The 27,679-nt window shown below is 46.5% G+C and overlaps 1 protein-coding gene across 3 annotated transcripts in view; it reads right to left on the bottom strand.

Moving 5' to 3' along the window:
* Positions 1 to 27,679, bottom strand: part of MARCH11 (membrane associated ring-CH-type finger 11) — a 164,993-nt gene that overhangs the window by 76,014 nt on the left and 61,300 nt on the right. For 2 of the 3 annotated variants that reach the window (XM_029592663.1, XM_029592665.1), the window contains exon 3: positions 26,927 to 26,995. The exons of the other annotated variant lie outside the window; for it this stretch is intronic. In XM_029592663.1, the coding sequence (XP_029448523.1) occupies positions 26,927 to 26,995 (69 nt within the window). The remainder of the gene's footprint in view (positions 1 to 26,926; positions 26,996 to 27,679) is intronic. 3 annotated transcript variants of the gene reach the window in all.

The raw sequence follows: 27,679 nt of genomic DNA, 5'->3' as shown, positions 1-27,679 counted from the left end.
TTTGAATTGTCCTGGTGATTAATGGAATCGGAGGAAATGCATATAGAAGACTGGACGTCCATGGAATAAGGAATGCATCTTGAGCGATCCGTGACAGACTCGGTCAGATCGAACAGAAATGAGGAAGGTGAGTGTTGGCTTCTGTGGCAAAGAGGTCTATGGTCGGCATTCCCCACCGGTTGAAGATAGTCCGTACCACTTCTGCATTGAGTATCCACTCGTGTGGGTGAAATATGCAACTTAACCTGTCCGCTCTGGTGTTTGCTATTCCCGGCAGGTAAGTGGCTTGAAGATGTATGGAGTTTTTGTGTGCATGGGAAAAGATCTGAAGGACTTCCCTGCACAGGGGCCATGAACCGGACCCACCTTGTTTGTTTATATAAAACATCGCCACTTGGTTGTCCGTATACATCATGAGCCTTCGACCCCATAGGTAGTCTTGAAAGGTGTTTATGGCATTGCGTATCGCTCTGAGTTCCAATAGATTGATCTGCAGAGTTTGTTCGGTGGCTGACCAGAGGCCTTACGTCTCTAAGAGATCAAGATGAGCTCCCCATCCCTTCTGGGATGCATCCGTCGTAAGGATTGCATTGTGCTGTGGAGGATTGAACAAAGCTCCCTTGTCCAACATTGATACCCGGAGCCACCAGTCGATGTCCTTCCGCATCTGAGCTGTCAGCTGTATGCATTTTTGCAATGGCTGCGAATGTTGTTTCCATTGTCTTTTGAGACCCCACTGCAAGAGTCTCATGTGAAGTTTTGTGTTTGGGACTGTGAAATTTGCTGCCGCCATATGACCCAGAGCTTTCAATATGTTTCGGGCCGTTGGACATTGCGTTTCCTTCAGTGATTGGAGTAGAGAGCGTATTGTCACCTTTCTGTCGTCTGGAAGGAATGCCCTGGTTCGAATGGTGTCCAGACGGGCTCCTATGAATTTCAGCATCTGTGTATGCTGTAAGGTGGATTTTGGGTAGTTGATGATCAATCCCAATTCCTGTAGGCAGCTGATCGCTTTGTTGAGATGATGCGTCAAAAGGATTGGATCCGACGCTACTAGCAGCCAATCGTCTAGATATGGAAAGATCGTCAGTCCTTGCTGACGAAGGTTGGCCACCACCACCACCATACATTTGGTAAATACCCTGGGGGCTGCTGAGAGGCCAAATGGTAGGACCTTGTATTGGTAATGTTGATTGTGGTACTGAAAACATAGGTATTGCCAAGAGAATCGGTGGATTGGTATGTGTGTATATGCATCCTTGAGGTCTATTGAACACATCCAGTCCCTGGGTTGTAACAATGAAAGGATGGATTTCAGAGATACCATCTTGAACTTTTCCTGAACTATCCATTTGTTCAGGTCCCTGAGATCCAGGATGGGATGGTAGCCCCCCGATTTCTTTGGAATTAGAAAATATGGGGAGTAAAAGCCCTTGCACCGCTGCGCCCGAGGGATGTATCGGATAGCCCTCTGATGTTGAAGTAAGGCTATCTCTTGGGCGAGTTGGGGGTGTAGTGTTTGCAAGCCCCGAGGTGCTAGATGTGGAATTTGGGGCTTGGTTAGAAACTGAAGTTGATATCCATTCTTCACTATTTCCAGAACCCATTGATCCTATGTTATGGACTCCCAGGTGGTAAAGCACGCTGTTATTCTTCCAGGGGGGGCTTCTGTCAGGGGAGGTGGTGGCCCGGTTCCTAAAATTTTGCGATGTCTTGGCTGGAACCGTGGTTTGTTGCGGCTGCTGCTGTCTTTGTGACCGTGGTTTTCCCTCCTCTGCTGTTGTTGCTGAGGGGGATGATTCTGCTGTCTTTGAAAAGTCTGATAAGACTGCATTCTGAAGGGTAGGTACTTCCTGTAGGGTCTTCGAGAGAAAGATTGCCTACGAGATGTGTGAAAATATCTCTTAGAAGAGGCTGGTGTTGTTAAAGACTGTACTGCAAGTGCTTGGTCCTTTAACTTCCCAACAGTATCATGAAAACGGTCCCCGAATAGATTATCACCCATGCAGGGGAGATTAGCTAGCTTTTCGTGTAACTCTTCTCGGATGGCGCTGGCCTTCAGCCAAGCTAGTCTCCTTGCCGCTATAGCTGTTGCTAATGCATGAGAGGAGTTCTCAAATCCCTCGTATACTGCTCTAAGCATGTGACGGGAGCATTCTTCCATATCTGAAATAGGGGAAGGGATGGTGTCCCCTACTGAGGTAAACATCCCCTTGGTTGCTTGGATACATTCATACATGTATTGTACCATGTAGAATTGATGATGATGGATTCGTGCAGTTAGCATAGCATTTTGATAGACTCGTTTTGCGAAGTCGTCTAGACATTTGTTATCTTTGCCCGGGGGGTTAGAGGCATGAGTTTTGGACTTCCTTGATCTCTGTAAAGCTGATTCCACAACAATAGACTCATGTGGGAATTGTGGAGTGGAATACGCAGAAGGTTTTTGCAGTTTAAACTTTAAATCAGTCTTCCTAGACACCGCTGGTAAGGCAAAGGGGGTCTCCCATGATTTCTGAAGAACGCTATGCAACACGGTGTGTGGTGGAAGGGATGATGGTTCTCTGGGGGTATCGAAGATCTTCAAGAGCCCTAATGTCTCTGCTCTCAGTTCTGGCAGTTTCTGCACGTCCAACTTTAAAATGGCTCCCATCTTATCCACAAATTTTGGATAAGAAAGATCCTCCGGGGGAGAATACGGTTACGCAGGTTGTTCCGATGGATCAGACGGATAGCCAGTGGAAGAGAAAGGCGAAGAGTGTACTGATACCGAATCATTTTGAGAGGATGGTGACCGAATTGGGGAGACGGGCTGTACCGATACTGGTTCCCAAATGACTGATTGAGGTTGTTCCTCTGGGTCCTCACAAGTGGGTGAGGATTCCGGTGGTAATGTATAGGAGGATATGAGAGTCTCAAAAAATCCCGCTAAGGACTGAGTAAGGTCCCAAAATGCCTTTGTGGTGTGTGGTGGCATCGGGGGGCGTTCCTGAGATGCTCTCAATTTTCCTAATAAATTTAGTTGTGTTGAGTGTGGGGTAAGAGGCCCCAAGTTGTCATCTCCGCCGGATTGACTACTTTATGCTTCCCCCTTGTGTTGCGATAACTCTCTGTCTGTTGATCTGGAGTTGGAACGAGGGGAAGTAGACGAAGAAATTTGTATTATTCGTCTAGTTGAACCGTGAGAGCTTCCAGATCTGCTCCTATGATGGGAGGAGGAGGAGGTTGATGATATATCTTTTGTGTTGTGTGAGACACGGCAGCGTTTATGAGCGTGACCATGCTCTCGTCTGGAGGAGGAAGATGAATCCCTATGATGCTTAGACCTTTTCCTGTGGTCTGAGTGTCTACTCTCTGTCGGAGAATCCCTCTCCGATACAGACTTCCTTGATGATATATGACTCCACGTCGACGATTGGGTTTGGTGTCTCGATAGCTCTCTTTGCACTGTGAGTTGCGGTTGCAATGCTCCAGGAGTCGAATCTCGTGCTTGTTTCTCCAAAGGTAGAGTCTCTCGCACTTCCGATCTCCTTTCCAGTTTTTTCTGATGCCGGTGGATTTGTGGTACCGGAGGCGACTCCTCTGTTGTCGGTTTCAGTTTTTCTGATCTCTTGGGAGTTGATTCCTGTCTGTTCGGCGCCGATTCACGTCTATCCGGCGCTGGTTCTGGAGTCTTCGGCGCCGGCTCCGACGTCTTCAGTGCTGGCCTTTGCCCCTTCGGTGTCGGCTCCGGCCTCTTCGGCACCGAGTCGTGCCTCTTCGGGGGCCGGCTTCGAGCGCTTCTGCGCTGGCTCCATTGGCGCCGGTTTTTTCGATGCCGGCTCCGTGCTCTAAATTTTCGATTCCGGGGTCCTCGGCGCCGGATCTGATGACCTCAGTGCCGGTTGCTGTTTTGGCAGTGGCACCTGTGCCGGCGTAGTTTTTGGGGCCTCCTGGGAAAGTGGCGGCTCAATATGTACTATAGGCCGCTGTCCCCTAAGCACCTCATTGACCAATATTGTCTAGGAACTTGTGTTCCTTAACAGGAGGGGTAGATGAGTGAGGCTTCGTCCTTTTTGCTTTCTTCTGAGCTGATTCCACCACAACTGAGCGGTGGTCGAGCTGAAATTTTGAAAGCCAAGGGCTGACTGTACTAAATAGGTAGTGTCAGCTTTTCTGTGGACTGGGGCAATGGATCCTGGGTTTTCCCAATTCTTTTTGAGGAGGTCAAGAAGAACTTGATGAATGGGAATAGAAGTGATCACTTTAGGGCATCCAGGAATTGGAGGAGCTCCATCATCTGGTGCCTATCATCCTACTCCGTCTGAAGCTCAAAAGGGACCAACTCAGACATTTCCTTCACAAAATTAATGAAAGAAAGGTCCTCTGGAGGAGAACGCTTTCTACTTTCAGTAGGAGAGGGAGGTGAAGGTAAGTCATCGGTGTCTGTGGAAGTATCATCACCCCAGGTGTCATAAGGATCAGCAGACTGACCTGTAGGACGAGAAGGGGGTTGGATACCCGAAGGCCCTGGCTGAGGCTCCAAGAAAATAGAAGGAATCGCCGGGGGCACCGTGGACGGCCTGGAAGTCATCAGTGCTGGTATCGAAGGCTTCGATGGCGCCGATGCGCGTATCGCTCCCGATGAATGAATCGGTGGCGAGGGACAAAATGGCATCGATTGCTGAGGCAAAATTCCCAAAGGAGGGATGCGGAACGGTGTTTCTCCTCCCGATGAAGCTGTCAACGGGGAGTGCACCGGAGCCATCGGAGACCCGGGAATCACCGGTGGAAGGGCGGTCGTGAGCACCTCCATCCGGGATAGCAGCGGTGCCAGCGCTGCTGTCATCGGGTCGATGACCGGTTCCACTCTCGATGTCGGTGTCGGTGCCGGAGGAACCTGGAGCTGTTGCATCGCCTTGTCGATGGCCTCCTGGACCAGCCGATCCAGTTCTTCCCGGAGACCTGGAGCAAGCAGCCCCGGCTCCGTGACGGAAGAGGGAGGCGGAGGGACCACCTTTACAGGCGGAATCGCGACTCCCAAACCCCGATCGAGTGAGGATGCCCTCGATGCCCCGGTCGCAGGAATGGTCGATGCCATTTCTGGACGGTGCTTCTTCGATGGTGGCTCAGACGGTGGCGAGGTCGATGATTTCGCTCCCTCGACGGTCCGAGACTTACGATGCTGATGGTGATGTTTCTCCCTACGATCCCCTCGATCTTGAGGGTGAGTAACGGGAGTCGATGGCTATGAAGACGTCGATGGCGGACGGTCACCGGACGGAGGTCGATACTGGTGCGACTTCGACAGTGCCGGTTCCGATGACGTCGATGCGATGGACGGCTTCGGGGTGTGAGCACGGAAAAGGAGACCCATCTTCTCCATTCTGTCTTTGCGACCTTTTGGTGTCATGAGGGCACATTTGGTGCAAGTCAGCACATCATGCTCATGGCCTAAACACATTACACAGACTCCATGAGGGTCTGTGATAGACATGGTACGAGTACAGTCTGGGCACCGACGAAACCTCGACGCCATGGCCATAGAAAAAAATCAAGCCGCGTTACGGTCGACGGCCAGTAGGCCGCGAGGGCCAAACTCGACGGTAACAGAAAACGGTTAAAAACTTACCAGAGTACCGTGGCCTGAGAAAAGTTAGAGGAGGGACTCCTGTGGGGCAATTTAAGTTTAATTAACTCCGTGAGGAAAATTCCTGTCAGGAATCTCTTCAGAGCTCCTAAACCGCGAGGCTACTGCTGCGCGGAAAAAAGACTGAAGGGGGACCCCTGCTGGCTGCAGGGTTAGTGCCATGCTGGGCATGCCCAGTAGGGGCCAGTCAAAGTTCTGGAAACTTTGACAGAAGTTTTCCGTGATTGGGCTCCATCCTGATGATGTCACCCATATGTGAGGACTACCATCCTGCTTGTCCTGTGAGAAGATCTTTTCTTCGGCGATGATGTCCTCGCCACCGGTCCCGGTGAAGAATGAGTGGTTGACGATTTTCTTTCCGCCAAGAGTTCTAGCCATCTATAGGCCCTATGGTGTCGTGCTCGCGGGGAAATTAGCTCGCAAAATTCACAATCTGATTGATTGTGGTCGCATCCCAAGCAGCAGTAGCAGCAATCATGTCCGTCAGTGACAGACATGATCTTACCGCAGAGACACGGCTTAAAACCCAAAGGCTTTTTTGACATCTCAAAAATAGAAAGAATTCTGAGGAGAAAAATAGCTCCGCGTGCACTCCCGCTCGCGGAAAAAAACAGACTGAGGAGAATCTGTTACTTTCCTGTGCGGGAACTCACGCACAGCCGCAGAGACTGAAAAAATCTACACTCTGCTTCTTAAGCTCTGCCTCCCGGGCCCTGATTGACAGTTCCCATGACAGCAGGGCTAATTCAGCCCTGCTATCAAGAAAAAATAAAAATGGAAAGCAGATCCTGATGAAGAAAATAGGCAAAAGCATAAGTAATAGCAAGTTAGATGTAAAACAGTAGTAAGACAAGAAAGAGAAAGTTTGAAAAGAGGCTTTATATAGCAGCAAAAACAAATAATAAAGTCCCTTTCAAGTATATTTGAAGAAAAAAGCATTTGAGGGAGTCTCTTGGTTTGTTAGTGAAGGAGCTCTTAGTCATACCATCTATTCAACTTGCCAGTGTGACCACCACAAGAGACTGTGCCTTCTCTATTGCAGCCCTCATGTTTTGAACTCCCTACCAGAGTTTGTAATGTTTGGCTGGTTGTGGAATGGCCCCACAACAGCCTGTACTCACCACCGGGAGCTGCTGAACTACCTGATGTTGACCTCGCCTCCTTCGCAGCTGGAACACCGCTGTCACCATGCACACCCATAGGCACAGATGTGCGAGCTCTTGATCCTCAAATGGGCCTCACGGCAGGAATAGCTCCAATGCCACTACTTGATGATGTCACGGTAGGCTGCCTCTTAAGCTCAGCCGTCCCGTTCCTCAGCACCTATTAAACAGGTCCGCCTGCTCTGCGGTGCATGTTGCTAATTCCTTGTGCCTTATCATGACTCTGCCTTTGTCTTTGCCTTGCCCTTGTCTTGCCTTGCTTTGCCCTGGTCCTTGTCGTGTGCATACCCTTGCCTTTTCTGTTCATTGTCTGTCTCCTTGACCTGTCTGGTGTGTGCTGTCCTGCCTTGGTTTCTTGTTTGTCTTGGCTTGATCTGGTATTGACCTCTACTATGGACCTGGATCACTCTCTTGCCTGCTGCCTGGTATTGACCTCTGCTATTTACCTGGAGCACGCTCTTGCTTGCCTCCTGGTATTGATCTTGACTTCAGACCTCAACCAGACTTTGATCGCTGCCTGCCCCAATTCTCTGCCTGGACCCAGTAACTTTCTGCTCACTACCACCCCTGACCTCAGCCCATACCTGGATTATCTTTCTCTGATTGCTCTTAAGGGACATTCACCTAACACCTGCCAGCCCCTGGAACTCAAGGGCTCAACCTGCAGGGAAGAGGACTGGTGTTGGTGTAGGTGAAGCTCCTGCTCAGTCCCAGCAAAGGTATGTTTGCAGTTGACAGCATGGGCCTAGTAAGTTTGCTTACTAGGCTGCATCAATCACACCACAGTCCATGGGCTCACGACTGGGAAGTACAGTTTATGGCCCATTTCTGGAAGAGTCTCTGCAAAACGTTTGGCATCTCCTTGGATTTTACGTCCATGTATCATCCCCAAAGCAATGGCCAGAAAAAGAGAATAAACCAGATTCTTAAGGGGTTCCTGCGAGCCTATGTAAATGAGCATCAGGACGACTGGACCTCATTTTTCCCTTGGGCAGAGCTCTGCCACAATAATCATGTTAGGAGTTTGTCCGGATCCGTACCTTTTCAGATCATGTGAGCAGACTTTCTAGAGTACCACTTCCTGTCCCAGTGTCCGTTTCCTGCCCAGCGGCCAACACTATGCATCAGGACTTCAAGAACTTATAGCAGAAGATGCAGCAGCCTTTTAATGAGGCTGCCAGCAGAAACAAGAAGAAAGCAGACAAGATGTGCTGCCTAGCACCACAATTCAAACCAAGGCAATTGGTGTGGCTAAGTATCCAGCACCTGCATCTCAAGAAGCCCTCTGTCAAGTCTGCACCAAGGATCGGTGGGCCATTCCCCATTGTTTGCAGGTGGGCCCGACGGTCTAGCAGTTGAAACTCCTACCCCGCGCGCAAGATATATAAGATGTTCATCTCCCTTCTCAAGCCCATACTCTTGTCATAGCCCTCACGGCCTCCTCTAAGACCTGCAGAGATAATTTCAGAAAATGATATTGAGTACAAGGTCCAGGGGATCCTAGACTCCAGGAGAGTTCAGAATAGACTACAATATTTCATCTCCTGGAGGGGTTTTGACCCCGAGGAAAATTAATGGGAACCAGCAACTAATGTTCAAGCCCTAGCCCCGAATCACTAAAGATTTTCATCAGCACTTTCCCCAGAAGTCCAAGCAAAGAGACCTGGGGAGGGGCCTTAAGGGGGGGAACTGTAACATTTGGCTGGTTGCCGGACAGTCCCACGTCCGGTAGTGGCCCTCAGAGTGGGGTACGCCGAGGGATTCCTCACTCAGAGATGGTATGGTGGTGGTCCGAGGTACAGGAACACGGGTGAGAATCCTGTAGCAATGGTGCGGCAATGACCTGCAACGCAGGGTATACTGGAGTGGTTCCCACAATGAGGTTTGGTTCAGTGGAAGTCCGTAAAGTTAGGGTACTCACAAGAGGTAGTTCCAAGAGGGGTCCCAGAAAACGGGAACAGACAGCAGTCCAAGGCAAAAGGCCCTCCGAGGAGTGGATAGCCAGAGACGAGGAAGGGCCCTCAAGGAGCAGGTACCCAGAGCATCTCACGCCAAAGTGCAGTCCCTGGAACAGGAAGTCCAAAAGGATGATGCAGATTCAGCAACGAGGGAACTCCTTACTAACTCATCAATAGGCAGGGCCAGCCAGCTTAAGTACAGCTCCCGAGGTTCCTGCCATGACGTGTACATGACTGGCCCATGCACATGCGCACACGCCTAGGTGATCCTAGAGGCAAGATGGCGGTTGGCAGCGCACACGCTGTCCCGGGAACGCCAGGCAGGTCGGCGGTGGTTGGTGGAGGCTATCATTCTCCCCAATGATGACAAGGCAGCAAAGAAAGAGATGAGCATTAGTGGTCACAGCCGTCTGCGACCGATGGGCGTAACAGTACTCCCCTTCTTAGGGCCCCTTCCTGGGGGTTTTGGTTTCCTAGGATAAGAAGTATGGAATCGTCTGATCAATTCCTTGTTGAGGATATTGTTTGCAGGCTCCCAACTATTCTCCTCAGAGAAACTGTTTTAAAGTAAGGTTCATCCTCTCTGTCTGTCCATTTCCTGAGGATGATAGGCTGATGTGAGATCCAGAGAGATGTCAAAATTTTTGCATAGTGACCTCCAGGATTTTGCTGTAAATTGGACCCCTCGATCAGGGAGGATGTGTCTTGGTAGGCCATGGAGGCGAAAGATGTGGCAGATGAATAGTTTCGCTAATTCTGGAGCTGAAGGTAGACCGGGTAATGCCACAAAGTGAGCCATCTTTGAAAAGCGGTCCATGGTGACCCAAATGGTATTATTGCCGCTGGATAGGGGTAAGTCAACAATAAAATCTGTGGCTATATGTGTCCATGGCTTGCTAGGTGCGGGAAGTGGCTGGAGAAGCCCCCACAGGTGACCTGCCGATGGCTTTTGCCGAGCGCATGAAGGGCATGACTCTATGTATGTCTGGATGTCTTTCTTCATGGTTGTCCACCAGTACAACCTTTGCAGAGTAGAAAGCAGAGAGTCATGCACCCATCTGAGGATCTTCTTTCTTAGCGGTTGGGGAACCACAATCTTCCCAGCCGGAACCGTGTGGGTAGCGGAGAGGAGCTCCCTCGTAGGGTCAATGATGTGATGCAAAGAATCTGGAATGTCTTCCATGGAAAATGAACGGGAGAGTGCAACAGCTCAGGTATTTTTATCAGCTGGCCAGTATCACAAGAGGAAGTTGAACCGGTTAAAAAATAGAGACCAGCGGGGTTGCCTGTGATTCAGGTATTGCGCATGACGTAAGTATTCGAGGTTTTTGTGGTCGGTGTAAACCGTGATTTGATGTTGCGCCCCCTCGAGCCATGGACGCCATTCCTCAAATGCCAATTTAATCGCCAGTAGTTCCTTGTCTCCAATTCCGTAGTTTTGCTCGGCAGGGGAGAAGCATCGAGAGAAAAATGAGCAGGGGTGTAAGGTGTGATTGGCAGAATGTTGACTGAGGACGGCACCAACTCCGACGTCAGAAGCATCCACCTCAACGATGAAAGGTCGTCTAGGGTCTGGGTGGCGTAAACACAGCTCTTGAAGAAACGCCTCCTTATTTATTTATTTATTTATTTATTTATTTATTTAAAGTTTCATATACCGACTTCCATTTGCATATCACATCGGTTCACATGGAATGGTTTTAACAACAAGATATGAGCTTTACAGGGAACAGTTATCAACAGCAACTTATAAATTTGCATTGTGCAAGAATAACAGTAATGAGAACATAATAGAGGCAAATACATCGAAGTAGAATGACAGTAAGGAGGATATAAATAAGACATGTTGGGGGGTGTTAATATTTCAAGAACAAGAGGTAGGTTGTAAGGGAGCAGATTGCAGCTGTTATTGGAAGTGAATGGGTTGGAGTGGTAAGGCGTATGGAGGTTATGGGTGGGAAAATTGAGTAAAGAGGATATAACAGTAACATTATTTAAGATAATGAGTAGGGGGAGTAGAAGTGTGGGCGGGACTATGCGAAGGCCTGCTTGAATAGCTAAGTGTTCAGGTTTTTTTTTTTAACTTTTGGGGGCAGTGTTCTTGGTGCAGGTCAGGGGGTATTGAGTTCCAGATGGATGGTCCTGCAATGGATAGAGCATGCTCTTTCATTGAGTTCCTGGAAGGCAGTCACGGCTTCCAGAGACCAGTGAGAGGGGTCAGCTCCCTTTCGAGTCATGGCTGTAAGTGGAGCGGTCAGCGTAGAATAATGGTGAATGAATGATCTGTAGTAGTTAGTGAAACCCAAGAATTTTCGTAGAGCCTTAAGACTAATGGGTTGTGGTCAATCCCGAATACTCTTGGTCTTTTGTGGATCCATCTGGAACTCCCGGCTAGAAACCACATCGCCCAAGAAGGGAACAGACTCCTGGTGAAAAAGTTTGGCATATAACTGGTTGACCCTTAATCTCTGCAAGAAGTTGGTGACGTCCGAATGATGGCTCTAAAGGTCTTGAGAGAAGACCAGTATGTTATCCAGGTATACCACTACACAGCTGTAAAGCATGTCCCTGAAGATTTCATTCATCATGTTTTGAAATACAGCCGGGGCATTGCAAAGGCCAAAGGGCATGACTAAACATTCAAAATGGCCATCGCGGGTGTTAAATGTGGTTTTCCATTCGTCACCCTGGTGTATCAGGATCAGGTTATATGCCCCTCTGAGGTCTAATTTAGTGAATATTTTGGCCCTTTGGAGCCTATCAATAAGTTCAGAGATCAATGGTAATGGATAGCAGTCCTTCATAGTGATCTTCATAGTGATCATTTAGGCCACAGTAGTCTATGCACAGGTGAAGGGAACCGTCCTTTTTTCCCACGAAAAAGAAACTGGCTCCAGCAGGAGACTTAGAAGGCCGGATGAAACCTTTTGCCTTGGATTTCTCTTGAATATAATTGGATTTCTCTTGAATATAATTGGATTTTTCTTGAATATAATCGGACATCGCCTTGGTCTCTGTCAGAGAAATTGAGTACACCCTTCCTCTGGGAGTTTCGGAGTTGGGTAATACGTTTATGGCACAATCAAATGAGCGGTGAGGTGGAAGAGTGTGTGCTGCTTTCTTGGAAAACACGTCTTTATTTATTTATTTATTTATTATTTTTATTATACCGAGTTTCATGATATGAATCACATCAACCCGGTTTACAATTAACAATGTGAATAACTGCAGAGAGTAACATGGTAGAAACATTTCCCAATTCGACATCAAATATAATAAGAAACTTAACAAATAAAAACATTATAACAATATTTAGGATGTGAGAAAGTTACAAAAAACAAGGAAAAATAACTAGGAACTGAAAGGGGATTCTTGATAAGAATAATACTTCAAAGAAAGACCCGGAAGAGATGTGTTGTGGTCAGGCAAGGCAAAGCTCTAGGCCAGAGCTTTCCAAAATGTGTGTCGGGACAAATTAGTGTGTCGCCTGTAGTGTGGAGGTGTGTCGCCCGGTCCACAGGGCCAGCGGAAGCAGGGAACTATAGCAGGAAGATCGGCGGGCAGTGGTGGAGCTTACATCAACATGGCCCGAAGAAAAGGGTCACGTTCACTCCTCCTCCTTCCTGCCTGTGCAGCCCTGGAAGAAAAACGTTGCCGGAGCCGCGTGGGCAGGAAGGAGGAGGAGCATCTGCTGCGTACAGAAGAAGAGCAGCATTAATGGGCCGTTGCGGATCCCACGTCGCGACGGCCTGAGAAGAGGAGGAAACCCGATAGCAGGGCCGCTGAAGATCCCATGTCACGGCCAGGGAAGATCAGGGCCTCTGAAGAGCCCATCCTTCGGCAACCTGTGCAGAGGGACAGCATGTGCCAGTGAGAGCCTGTGCTTGAGCAAGAGAGCATGTAGGAGTGAGAGAGCCTGTGTGTGTGAGAGTGAGACAGCATGTGCACGAGAGAGACAGTATGTATGTATGTATGAGAGAGAGGCATGTGAAAGTGAGAGCTGTGGATGTGTGAGATTGCATGTGAGTGAGAGCCTGTGTGTGTGAGAATGTGTGAGATAGCGTGTGAGAATGAGAACCTGATTGTGTGTTTGAGGGAAGACAGATGGAGAGAAAAGAAATAGAAAAAAAGACCCTGTAAAAGGAATTGGCAAAAAAACAAGAAAGGAAAGGTGGGAAAAAAAGCCTGTGACCAACCGATTAGAAAACTAAGATCAGACAGCAAAGGTAAAAAAAAAAATTACTTTTTAGTGATTGGCACATGTAATCTTTGGGAATGTGCAAGAGTAGCACTTTCTCTATGCCGATCTCACAATGTACGAGATCAGCATGGAGGAAGTGGAAGCCTGCAAATATTTATTATGAGATAGGTTGTGTTGTGAAACATTTTATTTATGTATATATTTAAGGAAACATACATAAATTGTTGAAATACATTTTGTTCGTTTAACCTTTAACTTCTGGTTTGCTGGTAGACTGAATTACTGTGTCACGATATTATTATGTTTGTCTAAAAAGTGTGTCACCAACATGAAAAGTTTGGAAAGCTCTGCTCTAGGCACTTTCCATGGCAGGAGTTGCCCCATTGGGACAGTTGCAGGGTGCTCCAATCAAATTGGGGTGTGTGCATTTGCAACCATGGCAGTCCAAGCACCTCAGGATGTATCGCCTTATCTAAGACCAAGAAGGAAATGGTCTCCGTGTGCAGTGACCCAGTGCAAAGTTGGATTGGCTTGGTGGAATAGGTAACTTCGCCTGGAAATGGTTCGCCATGAATTGAAGACAATAGCAGTGGCGTAGATCTCCGAATGGTGGGGATTCGTAGGTACTCCATGAGTTGTCTGAGTATAAAGTTCCCACCAGCACCGGAGTCCACCAGGGCTAGGGTGTGGAATTCTAGGGCATCTGAGTTAATAGATTCAGGAAGTGTCAGTGGAGGAGATGGTGCGGTTAGACCCAGGAGGAGTCCTCCGGTGGATCCTAGGCCTGAGAGTTTCCCAGACAGAGTGGACAGGAGGGCACTGCGTGGCCAGGCTGCCCGCAGTACATGCAAAGACCTGATCTTTGCCGATGACATCGCTCTTTAGCAGATAGATGACTGTGACCCATTTGCATGGGTTCTTCTTCCTCGATACTGGGTGCGGAAGCAGTCGGGGTGGTAGGTGTTGTGCGAGTGCGCGGAATCCCCGATGGCATCTTCTTGGATCCCTTAATCTCATGTGATCACTCACATAGGCAACGATCAATGCAACTGGCAAGGTCGATAAGGGAGTCCAGGGCTTCAGGGAATTTACGTCTGCTAATTCGTCTTTGATGCATGAATTTAGACCTTCCAGGAATATAGCATGCAGGCAACCCAGATCCCAATGTAATTCTGAGGACAGAGTTCTAAATTCAATAACATATTCAGTCAATGATCTGGCACCTTGTTCCAAATGCAGGAGTGCGGATCCAGCGACGGTCTTGCTAGTGGGGTCATCAAATATGAAGCGAAATAGGGCAAGGAAGCTTGTTAAGTCGCTGAGAATTGGATCCATTCGCTCCCAAAAAGGTGATGCCCAGGCCAGGGCTTTTCCGTCTAAGAGGGACAAGATGTACATAGTTTTGGACACCACATCAGGAAAATATGCAGCTTGCAGCGAAAAGTGCATACTGCACTGGTTTAAAAAGCCCCTACATAACAAGGGGTCACCAGTAAAACGAGGAGGTGCCGGTAAAGGCACGGAGGGCTGGATTGGCAATGCAGGGGAAGCAGAAGTAGGCTTGACAGGCATTGAGGCAGACTCCAGCCGAGAGCCTATCTAGTTGATGGCGTTAGCCAAAGTCTCTAATATCTTTTGTTGCTCTGAAATTCATTGGGCCAGGCCAGGGATGGACTGGATGGCTGAGACCTGAGCCGGGTCCATAGAGTTAGCAATCTGTTATGACTTGTAGGTGTGTGAACCCTGGGCCGAGGCAAGAGGTGGTATTGCCCACAGGGAGGAGCCCTGTGAGCCTCACCGTTGGGAGGCTTGGTCTCAGCAGTTGTCAGACACAGCTGTGGAATAGCAAATGTTGCTTACCTGATGTAACAGGTGTTCTCACAGGACAGCAGGATGTTAGTCCTCACAAATGGGTGACATCATCAGGATGGAGCCCAATCACGGAAAACTTCTGTCAAAGTTTCCAGAACTTTGACTGGCCCCTACTGAGCATGCCCAGCATGGCACCCCCCTTCAGTCTTGTTTCAAAGCTACAGGCAGTGCCAAAAAATAAAATAAGAAAACTAACCCAACACCGCGGGGTGGCGGGCAGGTTTTGTGAGGACTACCATCCTGCTGTCCTGTGAGAACACCTGTTACATCAGGTAAGCAACATTTGCTTTCTCACAGGACAAGCAGGATGGTAGTCCTCACAATTGGGTGAGTACCGAGCTGAGGATGTCTGAACATGCACCAAATGTACCCAACGGCGTGCAACAGGCACAACTGGGGTGGAATTTGGGAAGGACATCCGCACCCCACCGGGTAGGCGGATGTGTGTTGGTACGTCATGTTGGAAAAAGGTTACGCAGGACAGATTGGCCGAAGATGGAATCCTGTCTTCCGGCTTTGTCCAGGCAGTAGTGGGCTGCAAATGTATGGAGAGAACTCCAGGTGGCAGCCCTGCAGATGTCAGGAAGCAGCACCGAGCAAAGGTGTGCTACTGAAGTCGCCATGGCCCTCACAGAGTGTGCTTTAACACGATCTTGAAAAGGAATGCCTGCTTGCTGATAGCAAAAAGAGATGCAGTCTGCCAACCAGGAGGAAAGAGCCTGCTTACCCACAGGTTGCCCTAACTTGTTGGGATGGAAAGAGACGAATAATTGAGTGCTCTTCCTGGGGGCAACTGTACGGTCTAGATAGAATGCTAGAGCCCATTTACAGTCGAGGGTATGCAGAGTCTGTTCCCCAGAGTTGGAGTGGGGCCTGGGAAAGAAAATAGGTAGTATGATGGATTGATTAATATGAAACTCCGAAACTACCTTAGGTAAAAACTTAGGGTGAGTGTGGAGTACTGCCCAGTCTTGCAATAGTTTAGTGTAAAGTGGATAGGTGACTAGGGCCTGTAACTCACTAACTCTGCGAGCAGAACTGACAGCTAAAAGGAATAACACTTTCCATGTGAGTTATTTTAGTTCACAGGAGTGAAGAGGTTCGAAAGGTGGTTTCATAAGCCGACCGAGAACCAGATTAAGGTCCCAAGAAGGGGCCGGAGGACGTAAAGGTGGCTTGATGTGGAGCAAGCCTTTAAGAAACCGAGTGACAAGGGGTTGTACCGAAATCGGGACATCCCCGATTCCTTTATGGAAATGAAGTTGGCCATAGAGGCAAAAACTCATAATAAGTTGGCCATAGAGGCAAAAACTCATAATAAAAACTATTTTAAATATATCCAAAGCAAGAAACCTGTGAGGGAGTCGGTTGGACCATTAGATGACAGAGGGGTTAAAGGGGCTCTTAGGGAAGATAAGGCCATTGCAGAAAGACTTAAATGAATTCTTTGCCTCCGTGTTTACTAATGAGGATGTTGGGGAGATACCAGTTCCGGAGATGGTTTTCAGGGGTGATGACTCAGACAAACTGAACAAAATCACTGTGAACCTGGAAGATGTAGTAGGCCAGATTGAGTAGCAAATCACTTGGACTGGATGGTATGCATCCTAGGGTTCTGAAGGAACTCAAAAATGAAATTTCTGATCTATTAGTTAAAATTTGTAACCTATCATTAAAATCATCCATTGTACCTGAAGACTGGAGGGTGGCCAATGTAACCCCAATATTTAAAAAAGGCTCCAGGGGCGATCCGGGTAACTATAGACCAGTGAGCCTGACTTCAGTGCTGGGAAAAATAGTGGAAACTATTCTCAAGATCAAAATTGTAGAGCATATAGAAAGACATGATTTAATGGGACACAGTCAACATGGATTTACCCAAGGGAAGTCTTGCCTAACAAATCTGCTTCATTTTTTTGAAGGGGTTAATAAACATGTGGATAAAGGTGAACCGGTAGATGTAGTGTATTTGGATTTTCAGAAGGCGTTTGACAAAGTCCCTCATGAGAGGCTTCTACGCAAACTAAAAAGTCATGGGATAGGAGGCGATGTCCTTTCATGGATTACAAACTGGTTAAAAGACAGGAAACAGAGAGTAGGATTAAATGGTCAATATTCTCAGTGGAAAAGGGTAAACAGTGGAGTACCTCAGGGATCTGTATTGGGACCGGTGCTTTTCAATATATATATAAATGATCTGGAAAGGAATACGACGAGTGAGGTTATCAAATTTGCGGATGATACAAAATTATTCAGAGTAGTTAAATCACAGGCAGACTGTGATACATTACAGGAGGACCTTGCAAGACTGGAAGATTGGGCATCCAAATGGCAGATGAAATTTAATGTGGACAAATGCAAGGTGTTGCACATAGGGAAAAATAACCCTTGCTGTAGTTACACGATGTTAGGTTCCATATTAGGAGCTACCACCCAGGAAAAAGATCTAGGCATCATAGTGGATAATACTTTAAAATCGTCGGCTCAGTGTGCTGCAGCAGTCAAAAAAGCAAATAGAATGTTAGGAATTATTAGGAAGGGAATGGTTAATAGAACGGAAAATGTCATAATGCCTCTGTATCGCTTCATGGTGAGACCGCACCTTGAATACTGTGTACAATTCTGGTCGCCGCATCTCAAAAAAGATATAGTTGTGATGGAGAAGGTACAGAGAAGGGCAACCAAAATGATAAAGGGGATGGAACAGCTCCCCTATGAGGAAAGGCTGAAGAGGTTAGGGCTGTTCAGCTTGGAGAAGAGACGGCTGAGGGGGGATATGATAGAGGTCTTTAAGATCATGAGAGGTCTTGAACGAGTAGATGTGACTCGGTTATTTAACCTTTCGAATAATAGAAGGACTAGGGGGCATTCCATGAAGTTAGCAAGTAACACATTTAAGACTAATCGGAGAAAATTCTTTTTCACTCAACGCACAATAAAGCTCTGGAATTTGTTGCCAGAGAAGGTAGTTAGTGCAGTTAGTGTAGCTGGGTTCAAAAAAGGTTTGGATAAGTTCTTGGAGGAGAAGTCCATTAATGGCTATTAATCAATTATACTTAGGGAATAGCCACTGCTATTAATTGCATCAGTAGCATGGGTTCTTCTTAGTGTTTGGGTAATTGCCAGGTTCTTGTGGCCTGGTTTTTGGCCTCTGTTGGAAACAGGATGCTGGGCTTGATGGACCCTTGGTCTGTCCCAGCATGGCAATTTCTTATGTTCTTATGTTCTTATGGCTACCGCACTGACATGCATTCTTATGGACGAGGTCTTTAGACCTGATTCTGATAAATGCCAAAGATAATCCAAGAATCTAGGGACTGGACAGGAAAAGGGATCAATGGACTGAGAAGTGCACAATGATGTGTACCTTTTCCATTTATTGGAATAAGATTTTCTTGTGGAAGGCTTTCGTGAAGCGATCAGGACACGAGAAACTGAATCCGAAAGGTTAAGTGGTTGTAGGATTAACCTTTCAACATCCATGCCATCAGGGACAAGGCTTGGAGGTTGGGATGGAGGAGGCATCCGTTGTTTTGAGTGATCAGATGTGGGTCCGTTCCCAAGGGAATGTACCTGTGGATGGAGAGATCCTGAAGTATGGGAAACCATACTTGGCGTGGCCAGTGTGGTGCTATCAGGATCATGGTTCCCTTGTCCTGACGTAGCTTCACGAGAGTCCTTGACAGAAGAGGAAGTGGAGGGAATGCATACAGCAGACCGGTTGTCCACGTTAGGGAGAATGCATCTCTGGGCCGAGAGTGCTGGCTCCAAATGAGAGAGCAGTAATTGTCCACTTTGTGGTTCTGAGGGGACGCAAAGAGGTCTATGTAGGGATAACCCCATTGCTGGAAAAGAGATGTCGCTACTAATGGATTGAGCGACCACTTGTGTGGTTGGAAGACACGACTCAGTTTGTCTGCCAAGACATTGTCCACCCCCGGCAAGTAGGTGGCCCTGAGGTACATCGACCGGGAGAGGGCTTCTGTCCAAATCTGCGCAGCCTCCTGACAGAGAAGGAAGGAGCCTGTGCCTCCCTGTTTGTTGATGTACCACATGGCCACCTGGTTGTCTGTCTGAATCAAGATGATGTGATTTGATAGGCAATCTTGAAAGTCTCTGAGAGCATATCAGATTACTCGAAGCTCCAGGAAATTTATCTGGTGTTTGGCTTCCTCTGGAGACCAGAATCCTTGAGTTTGTAGACTGTTTACATGGGCTCCCCAGCCGACGTTGGAAGCGTCGGTGGTGAGAATTATTTGAGGATCTGGTGGGTGAAAGGGCAAGCCCTGTAGGAAGTTGGATTTATTTTTCCACCAGGCAAGAGACAGACGGAGTGTGTCGGTGATGCGGATAATGGTCGACAGAGGCTGAGTGGCTTGAATCCATTGTGATTTCAGAGTCCATTGCATGACTCTCATGGCCAGACGGGCCATTGGAGTCACATAAACTGAAGACGCCATGTGTCCCAGCAGAATTAGAAATTGACGAGCTGTTACTGTGCGTTGAGACTGCAGCTGGCAAGCTAGGGACACAAGGGTTTGGAGTCGTTGATGAGGAAGGAAGGCTTTTGCCTGTAAGGTGTCCAAGACTGCCCCAATGAAGGATAAGGTTTGAGATGGGACTAAGTAGGATTTCTCGTAATTGACAAGAAACCCTAGAGAAATTAGAGTTTGAATAGTCAGGGTCAGGGAGGACCGAGCGATTTGCTGGGTTGGGGCCCTGATTAACCAATCGTCCAAGTAGGAGTAGACGTGGACACCTTCCTTCCTGAGAAACGCTGCAACCACCACGAGACATTTGGTGAAAACTCGTGGTGCGGATGCTAGGCCAAAAGGAAGCACTCAGTATTGATAGTGGTTTTGGCCCACTAGAAACCGGAGGTATTTGCGATGAGCTTGAGCTATCGCAATGTGGGTATAAGCGTCTTTTAGGTCTAGAGAGCAGAGCCAGTCCTTTCTTTGTAGCAGAGGGAGAAGCGAGCCCCGGGTTACCATCTTGAACTTCTCTCTGTGAAGGTACTTGTTGAGGGCCTGTAGGTCCAGGATTGGTCAAAGTCCTCCTGACTTTTTTGGGATCAGAAAGTACCTGGAATAGAACCCTAGTCCTTGTTGTAAGAGAGGAACGGGTTCTATAGCGTTTGACTGGAGGAGAAGGGAAACTTCCTGCTCTAGAAGAACAGAGTGGTCGGTAAGTCTCCATGCTTGCAGAGGTGGAGAGTCCAAGGAAAGAGTTAGGAAGTTTAGGTGGTAACTGTGTGCGATTATCGCTAACACCCACTGATCTGTGGTGATCTGATGCCATTCCTCTGTAAAGTGGCTTAATCGACCTCCTACTGGTATGCTTGGTAGAGGGATTAGGCATCTGCTCTCTAATTGGAAGTCAAAACCCCGACGCAGGACCTGGCTGTGGAGCTGCTGCGGGTTTTTGTTTTCGAGGTTGGCGAGGCTGACGTTTTTGGTAAGGCCTCGCTGACCTAGATTTAGTTGGTGGGGGATAGTACTTCCGTGGACGGAAGAATGACTTTTTAGAGTCCTTCTTAAATGGCTGTTTAGAAAGGAAGTCAGAAGGGATCGATGAGAGCTGCTTAAGGGTCTCATGATGGTCCTTTAATTCAGCAACTATTTGCTGAATTTGCTCACCAAACAAATTATCCCCTAAACAGGGCAGGTCAGAGAGCCTGTCCTGAACTTCTGGGCGGAAGTCAGAAGACTTAAGCCAAGCCCAGCGTCGTGCTGAGATGGCCGCAGCAGACACCCTAGTGGAAGCATCGAAGATATCATAAGCTGTTCTGATCTCATGCTTCCCAGCTTCAAAGCCCTTAGATACTAGGGCTTGAAGTTGTTGTTGGAATTGTTCTGGTAGGGTATCTGAGAATTCCTGTATCTGCTTGAAAATGACCCTATTGTATTGGGTCATGTACAGCTGATAGGAAGCTATTCTGGAAATAAGCATGGCCCCTTGGTATACTTTCCTACCTATACTATCTAAGAACTTGTTTTCTTTAGTAGGAGGTATAGATGAATATGGCTTCACCCTTTTAGCTTTCTTTTGAGCTGACTCTACCACTACAGAGTGGTGGTCTAGCTGAGGTTTCTGAAAGCCAGGTGCTGACTGTACAAGGTAAGTAGAGTCAGCTTTTTTGTTTACTGGAGCAACAGATCCAGGAGTTTCCCAATTCTTCTTTAGAAGGTTCAGAAAAACCTGATGAATTGGAATGGAAGTGATGACTTTAGGGGCATCCAGAAACTGGAGTAACTCCATCATTTGGTGCCTTTCATCTTGCTCAGACTGAAGCTGAAAAGGGACCAATTCAGACATGTCCTTCACAAAATTTATGAAAGAGAGGTCCTCTGGGGGAGAACGCTTTCTACTTTCAGCAGGAGAGGGTGGTGAAGGCAAATCATCGGTGTCTGTGGAGGTATCATCACCCCAGGTGTCATAAGGATCAGGCAACTGACCTGTAGGACCACGAGGGGGTTGGATACCTGAAGGCCCCAGTTGAGGCTCCGATAAACTCGAAGGAATCACCGAGGGCATCGAGAATACCTTCAGAGGCATCGGTGCCGGCATCGACGGCATCGGTGGCGCTGATGTGTGTATCGTCCCCGAAGAATGTATCGGTGGCGAGGGACGACACGGCATCAATGGCACAACTCCCGAAGGAGGAATTCGATACGGGGAGGCATCGGGGAGCGTATCGGTGCCGTCAATGACCCAGGTATCACCGATGGAAGGGCAGTCATGAGCGCTTCCATCCGGGCTAGCAGCGGTGCCAGCGCTGCTGGAATCGGGTCGGTGACTGGTTCCACTCTCGGTGCCGGAGTCGGTGCCGATGGAATCTGGAACCGTTGCATCGCCTTGTCGATGGCCTCCTGGACCAACCGGTCCAGTTCTTCCCGGAGACCTGGGGCAACAAGACCCGGCTCCGCGGAAGAGGGAGGCTGAGGCTGAGCCGGAGGGACCACAGTCACTGGTGGAATCGCGGCTCCCAAACCCCGATTGGGTGAGGGTTGCCTCGGTGTCTCAGAGACAGGAGTGGACGGTGCCACTTCTGGTCGAGACTTCTTCGGTGGCGGCTTGGACGGTACTGAGGTCGATGACTTCAATTCCTCGACGGTCCGAGACTTGCGATGTCGATGACGATGCTTCTCCCTCCGATCCCCTCGATTATCGGGGAGTCGATGGCCGTGGAGACGTCGATGTCAGACGGTCACGGGAGGTTGTCGACGGTGGTGCGACTTCGACGGTGCCGGTTCTGAGGACGTTGATGCAATGGACGGCGTCGGAGTGTGAGCATGGAAAAGGAGTCCCATCTTCTCCATTCTGGCTTTGCGACCTTTTGGTGTCATAAGGGCACATTTGGTGCAAGTCAGGACATCATGCTCACTTCCTAAACACATAACACAGACTCTATGAGGGTCTGTGATGGACATGGTGCGCGAACAGTCTGGGCACCGACGGAACCCTGACGCCATGGCCATTGACCAAAAATGTAGCCGCGGGACGGTCGATGGCCAGCAGGCCGCACGGGCCAAACTCTACGGTAATCGACTAAAAACGGCAAAAAACTTACTGAAGTACCGCGGACTAAACTTAGAGACAGGGGGGACCCCTGTGGGGCGAACTTAAAGTTAAAGAAGTCCGTGAAGAAATTCCTGTCAGGAATGTGGTAAGAGCTCCTTAACCGCGTGGCAACTGCTTCGCGGAAAAAAGAAGACTGAAGGGGGACCCCTGCTGGCTGCAGGGTTGGTGCCATGCTGGGCTTGCCCAGTAGGGGCCAGTCAAAGTTCTGGAAACTTTGACAGAAGTTTTCCGTGATTGGGCTCCATCCTGATGATGTCACCCATTTGTGAAGACTACCATCCTGCTTGTCCTGTGAGAAAGAGTCTTTATTAGGAAGGAAGAAAGGCACAGCCCGCGGAGCGGGAGGTGCAGTAAAAGTAATGTTCTGAGCAGAGGGGTATACCCAGAGGAAATACCTCAGATGTGTAGATCCGGTAGTGGTCCGCAGAGCGGGGTACGCCAAGAGGTCTCTCTGTAGTGGTGATAATACCTCAGACATGTAGTTCCAGTAGTGGCAGGCAGAGTGGGATACGTGAAAGAAGTCTCTCTGTAGTGGTGATGTGGTAGTGGCCTGCAGCGCAGGGTACACCGAGGGATTCTTCACTCAGAGATAGTATGGTGGTGGTCCGAGGTACAGGAACACGGGTGAGGGTCCTGTAGCAATACTGTGGCAATGGCCTGCAGCGCAAGGTATACCGAAGTGGTTCCCACAATGAGACTTGGTACAGTGGAAGTCCGTAGAGTTAGGGTACTCACAAGAGGTAGTTCCAGGAGGGTCCCGGAGAACGGGAACAGATAGCAGGCCAAGGCAAAAGGCCCTCTGAGGAGTGGAAAGCCAGAGACGAGGAAGAGCCCCCCCGAGGAGCGGGTACCCAGAGCGTCTCACGCCAAAGTGAAGTCCCTGGAACAGGAAGTCCGAAAGGATGATGCGGATTCAGCAACGAGGGAACTCCTTGCTAACTCGTCAATAGGCAGGGCCAGCCATTTTAAGTACAGCAGAGAGATGATGTCATCCGGAAGGGATGCCCCCGAGGTTCCCGCCATAACGTGTACAAGACTGGCCCGTGCGCGCATGCACCTAGGTGATCCCAGAGGGAAGATGGTGGTCGGCAGTGCCCTCGCTGTCCCGGGAACAGGTCGGCAGTGGTTGGTGAAGGCCGCCATTCTCCCCAATGATGACCAAACAGCAAAGAAAGAGGTGAGCATTAGTGGTCGCAGCCATCTGCAACCGATGGGCGTAACAAGGTCATTGTCAATACTGCCATACTGGTACCCTCTGGGAAGATAGTAGTCCCCAAGCGGCTGTGTGAAAATGTGTTGAAATGGACTTATGACTCATGCTTAGCAGGACACCCAGGAATCATCTGCACTCTTGAACTTCTCCTGAATCATTATTTGTGGCCCCAAGTAAAATCTGACGTAAAAAAGATATGTGGAATCCTGCCCTGCTTGTGCACCACACACCACTTGAGCCCTTTCTTTTTGTCTGCCATTTATAAAAGCTCCAATGCCAAATCTAATTTAATTCTGATGAAAAATTATTTTTAAGTTTTGAGGAGACTTACAAACAAAAAAAAATTAAAGAAATTAACAAAGAACATTTTATAAAAACCCTGTCAGAGAAGAAAGACAATAAGCGGTGTGAAGAGAGAGCCAAAAATGTTTTTTCATGCTAGCAGAAAAAAAAGATTTGGAAACTTGCATGGCAGCAGTTGCTTAAGAAGGTCCTTGCATGCTCAGAAAGACCCTTCTGAGCTCTGAGAGAGCTTCTCCTTCTCGGCATCATCAGATGACATCACTCCACTTATATATCTGATTCTTGCCTTGCTTGTCCACAAAGAAAACAAAATTTTACCTGCAGAAATGGCCTTTTACAAAATTACTCACCTGATAGATACATGGTTTAACTTATGCATATATATCTTGTTTGCTTGTAAATTTACCCAGAGTGACCAGATGTGTTCCTAGGGTTTGAGAAGGGGTTTAGATTTACATGTGTGCTTTTGGATTTTAAAAAGTATGCATATAAATTTCTAAAATAATTCTGTGCAGATTTTAGCAGACGTAAGCATGTGTGGATAGATTTGATGTGATAATATTCATAGCAGACTTATGAGCATAAATCTGCTTTGAAATTATTGAAACTTATGAGGTTATTTTCCAGGTAATTTTTGTTCAATGTTTCAAATTACTCACATAAAGAACAATTTTGAAATTATGGCTCTTTTCCAAAGCTTTTGAAGGTTAAAATGTGTTGGCTAAGGGTTTAATTCTGATGGAGATGAATATTTTATTGGGGGTTGGGGTAGTAGGGTGTTAGGGGATATTGTAAGATTGATATACAGTATATGTCTAGCCCGTGGATAGACTTATGGGCCAGATTCATTAAGGCTTTTCTCCCATTTTATGTCTATGGGAAAAACCCCTAGTGAATCAGGTACAGTTTGTTACTCACCTTTGGCAGGAAGGTTAAAGCATGAAATCAAATGTAACTAAATAAAATATACATTTTCAAAGTCATTTATATGGGTAAATAGCAATTTGCATGCATAAATTGGCTGTCTGAAAATTGTCCTCTTTCAATATAACTAAAAGTACATGCATTATTTTTTTACAGTAGACATATTAAGAAGAGGCATTTTGGGAGATGTTTAGGGTGAGATTTGAAAATAACACTTTCAAGACCACATACATTATTTTCCATGCAAAATCTAACCATATAAATAGCAAATGCAAAAGTCTGTGAATACTTTCTATCCAAAGCAAGTTTCAAAAGGAAAAAACACACGTACTTTCTCTTTGGATAAAAAGTACCCCAGACATTGTTCCAAAGCAGTCTGAAAAAGTCCTATAGCTCTTAGTTTCCATGCAGCCAGATTTAAATATTTTATCCCAGACACAGACAATTAAAATTCAAGTCATACGACATTGCTTAAGTATCAACACCCAACTCTGCAATATTTGGAGAAAAAATTAAACTGAAAATTTACCCTAGAAGTAGTATTTGACCCCTAAACTTGCATTCAGAAGTGGAATCTGCTATTTTTCTTCCCACACACTCCGTTTTCTTTGAAAAACCTTACTTCTTTCTAAAAGGTCTAAAAACTGTAATGTAATATTATATTTTGGAAGTGATCTTTAAAAATCTAATTCCCTCCTATTGCTCTTCATCTAATTCCAATCTTTCCATTTCACTTATTCTATACATATTTCTGCATTTCCTTCCATCCCCTATAAATATCCATCCTTTCTAATGAAATCCATTTCCATATTTTAACTAGCATCACCCCTTCAGACTTCAGTGTTTCAGCAGATCTCAATATCACCACACTCAATTACCCCATCAACATTAAATATTTTCCTTAAATATATCCAAGAATATCCTAAATTAAATTTGCAAATTCCTTAAATATATCCAAGAATATCCTAAATTAAATTTGCAAATTCCTCAAATTTGACCACCCCCTTATGCTATCATTTAAGATACATGCATACATTTTTACAACCCCTATAATGTAGAACATCCCCTAAAGTATGATATATACCACATCATGGAATTTTAAGCCCTCTCCTCCAAATTTTCAAAATGATCATTAAAAAGTTCAAAGATTAACATTTAAGGTCAAGAGTTATGCTTACAGTTGTATAAAATGTTGAAAATCTACTTGTTCACTGCATTTCCTAAGAAACTCTAGAAGCCTTTACATTTTATAAATCATTTGGGATTCCTTCTTGTTTTTACAGTTTAATTCACATTTATATATGTGTGTGTGTGTATATATATATATATATATAGATGTGGTAGTAGTTCTCAGTCTCAGATACAGATTCATCAATGATCACAAACTACGTATCATAAAATCATAGCAAGCACAAAATGTACAGTAGTTCTGATGACTCCCACATCATGTAAGACTCACTGTATCTCTCAACTTTTGACTGCCTCCTTTTCCTAAGCATATAAAACACCAAGCTTCCCTAATGGTTGACCTCCATTAAGTGTGCCACTTTTAAGTCAGTGCATAGTGCACGTGTTTTCATACTCCTTATAACACAAAATGATACTCCCATGAACGATCTCCATTACTTCATGTATTCTCATATTTTCTTCTCCATAATTTCTATTGAAGCCATAAGTTACTGGCAAAACTTATTGGTTCACATTTAAGTTACATGATGTATCAGCACATATCAGTAAAATGTCCATATTGACCTAGACTACTTCAATCCATTCTCCATATGCCCATTACATTTCAAAGGAAATCAACAGAAGATTGTCACATTCTTAAAGACATTACAGGACTCCAATTTGTTTTTACAGTATACTGTCACAATTTGACCACTGTTAAAAGTATGCCTGCAGACCTGAAACTCTCAAACAATACAATCTTCACAGGAACTAACTCAAAGTAATTCCTCATAAATCTCAGCTACTCCCAGATTTTCCTCAGTCCAGTTGTATTCAAGAACCTTTAATAACAGGGCAAATCAAAAATTAGCACGTAGTCTTTTAGCCAGGAGTACAGGACATAAAACTCACTGTCTCACTCTGGTATTCTCCGTTTGTCTCCTTCTGCACAAATGAATCACCGAGTCTCCATTTTGTTTTCTGAAAGAGAATCAATATAACCTTATATTTCTTCAGGATCCTCAAATGTTTTGATCTTATTGGGGGTAATTTTCAACTGCCGCACTAAGGCAAAGTCCATGGATGTTTTTAAACTGTGGACTTTGCACCAATTTCCAAAGAGCAAGTATGTGCATACTATCACTTTGAAACGTGTCACAGGTTGATATGTGCATCTGCTTCATGTATGGGTAGACTTTCTTAGAAAAATAATGAATGTAGATGTGAAAATATAATCTATTCATGTTATTTTCGAATTCCATCCAAAGCTCCCTCCCCCAGGAACACCTCCTATAAATGCAACTAAAAGTATGTATATTGTGGAACTCCACTATACTTTCAGCCATATTGAAAGAGGGTAATTTTCAGACAGTCAGTTTATGTGCAAAAATTACTATTGACCTCTGTGAATAGTTTGTAAAATTGTCCACCCTAGTCAAAGTGACTTTCATCATGGATGAATATAACAAATCAAACTTTCCTTTCATATTTCTTAGTCGCTTTTGCATTGCTAGAAACTTCTTTCTTTTCTGTGTTGTGACTTTATTTAGATCTGTGACAATCATAATTTTCTTTCCTTCCCATAGTATGGGTCCGTGTACTTTGACTTTTTTCAAGATTTCCAATAATTGAGCATATCTCAGACATCTCAAGATACAAAAAGCA

The sequence above is a fragment of the Rhinatrema bivittatum genome, chromosome 2, assembly GCF_901001135.1.
Source record: "Rhinatrema bivittatum chromosome 2, aRhiBiv1.1, whole genome shotgun sequence".
Taxonomy (NCBI): domain Eukaryota; kingdom Metazoa; phylum Chordata; class Amphibia; order Gymnophiona; family Rhinatrematidae; genus Rhinatrema; species Rhinatrema bivittatum.
This window is presented reverse-complemented; position numbering and strand designations above follow the sequence as displayed.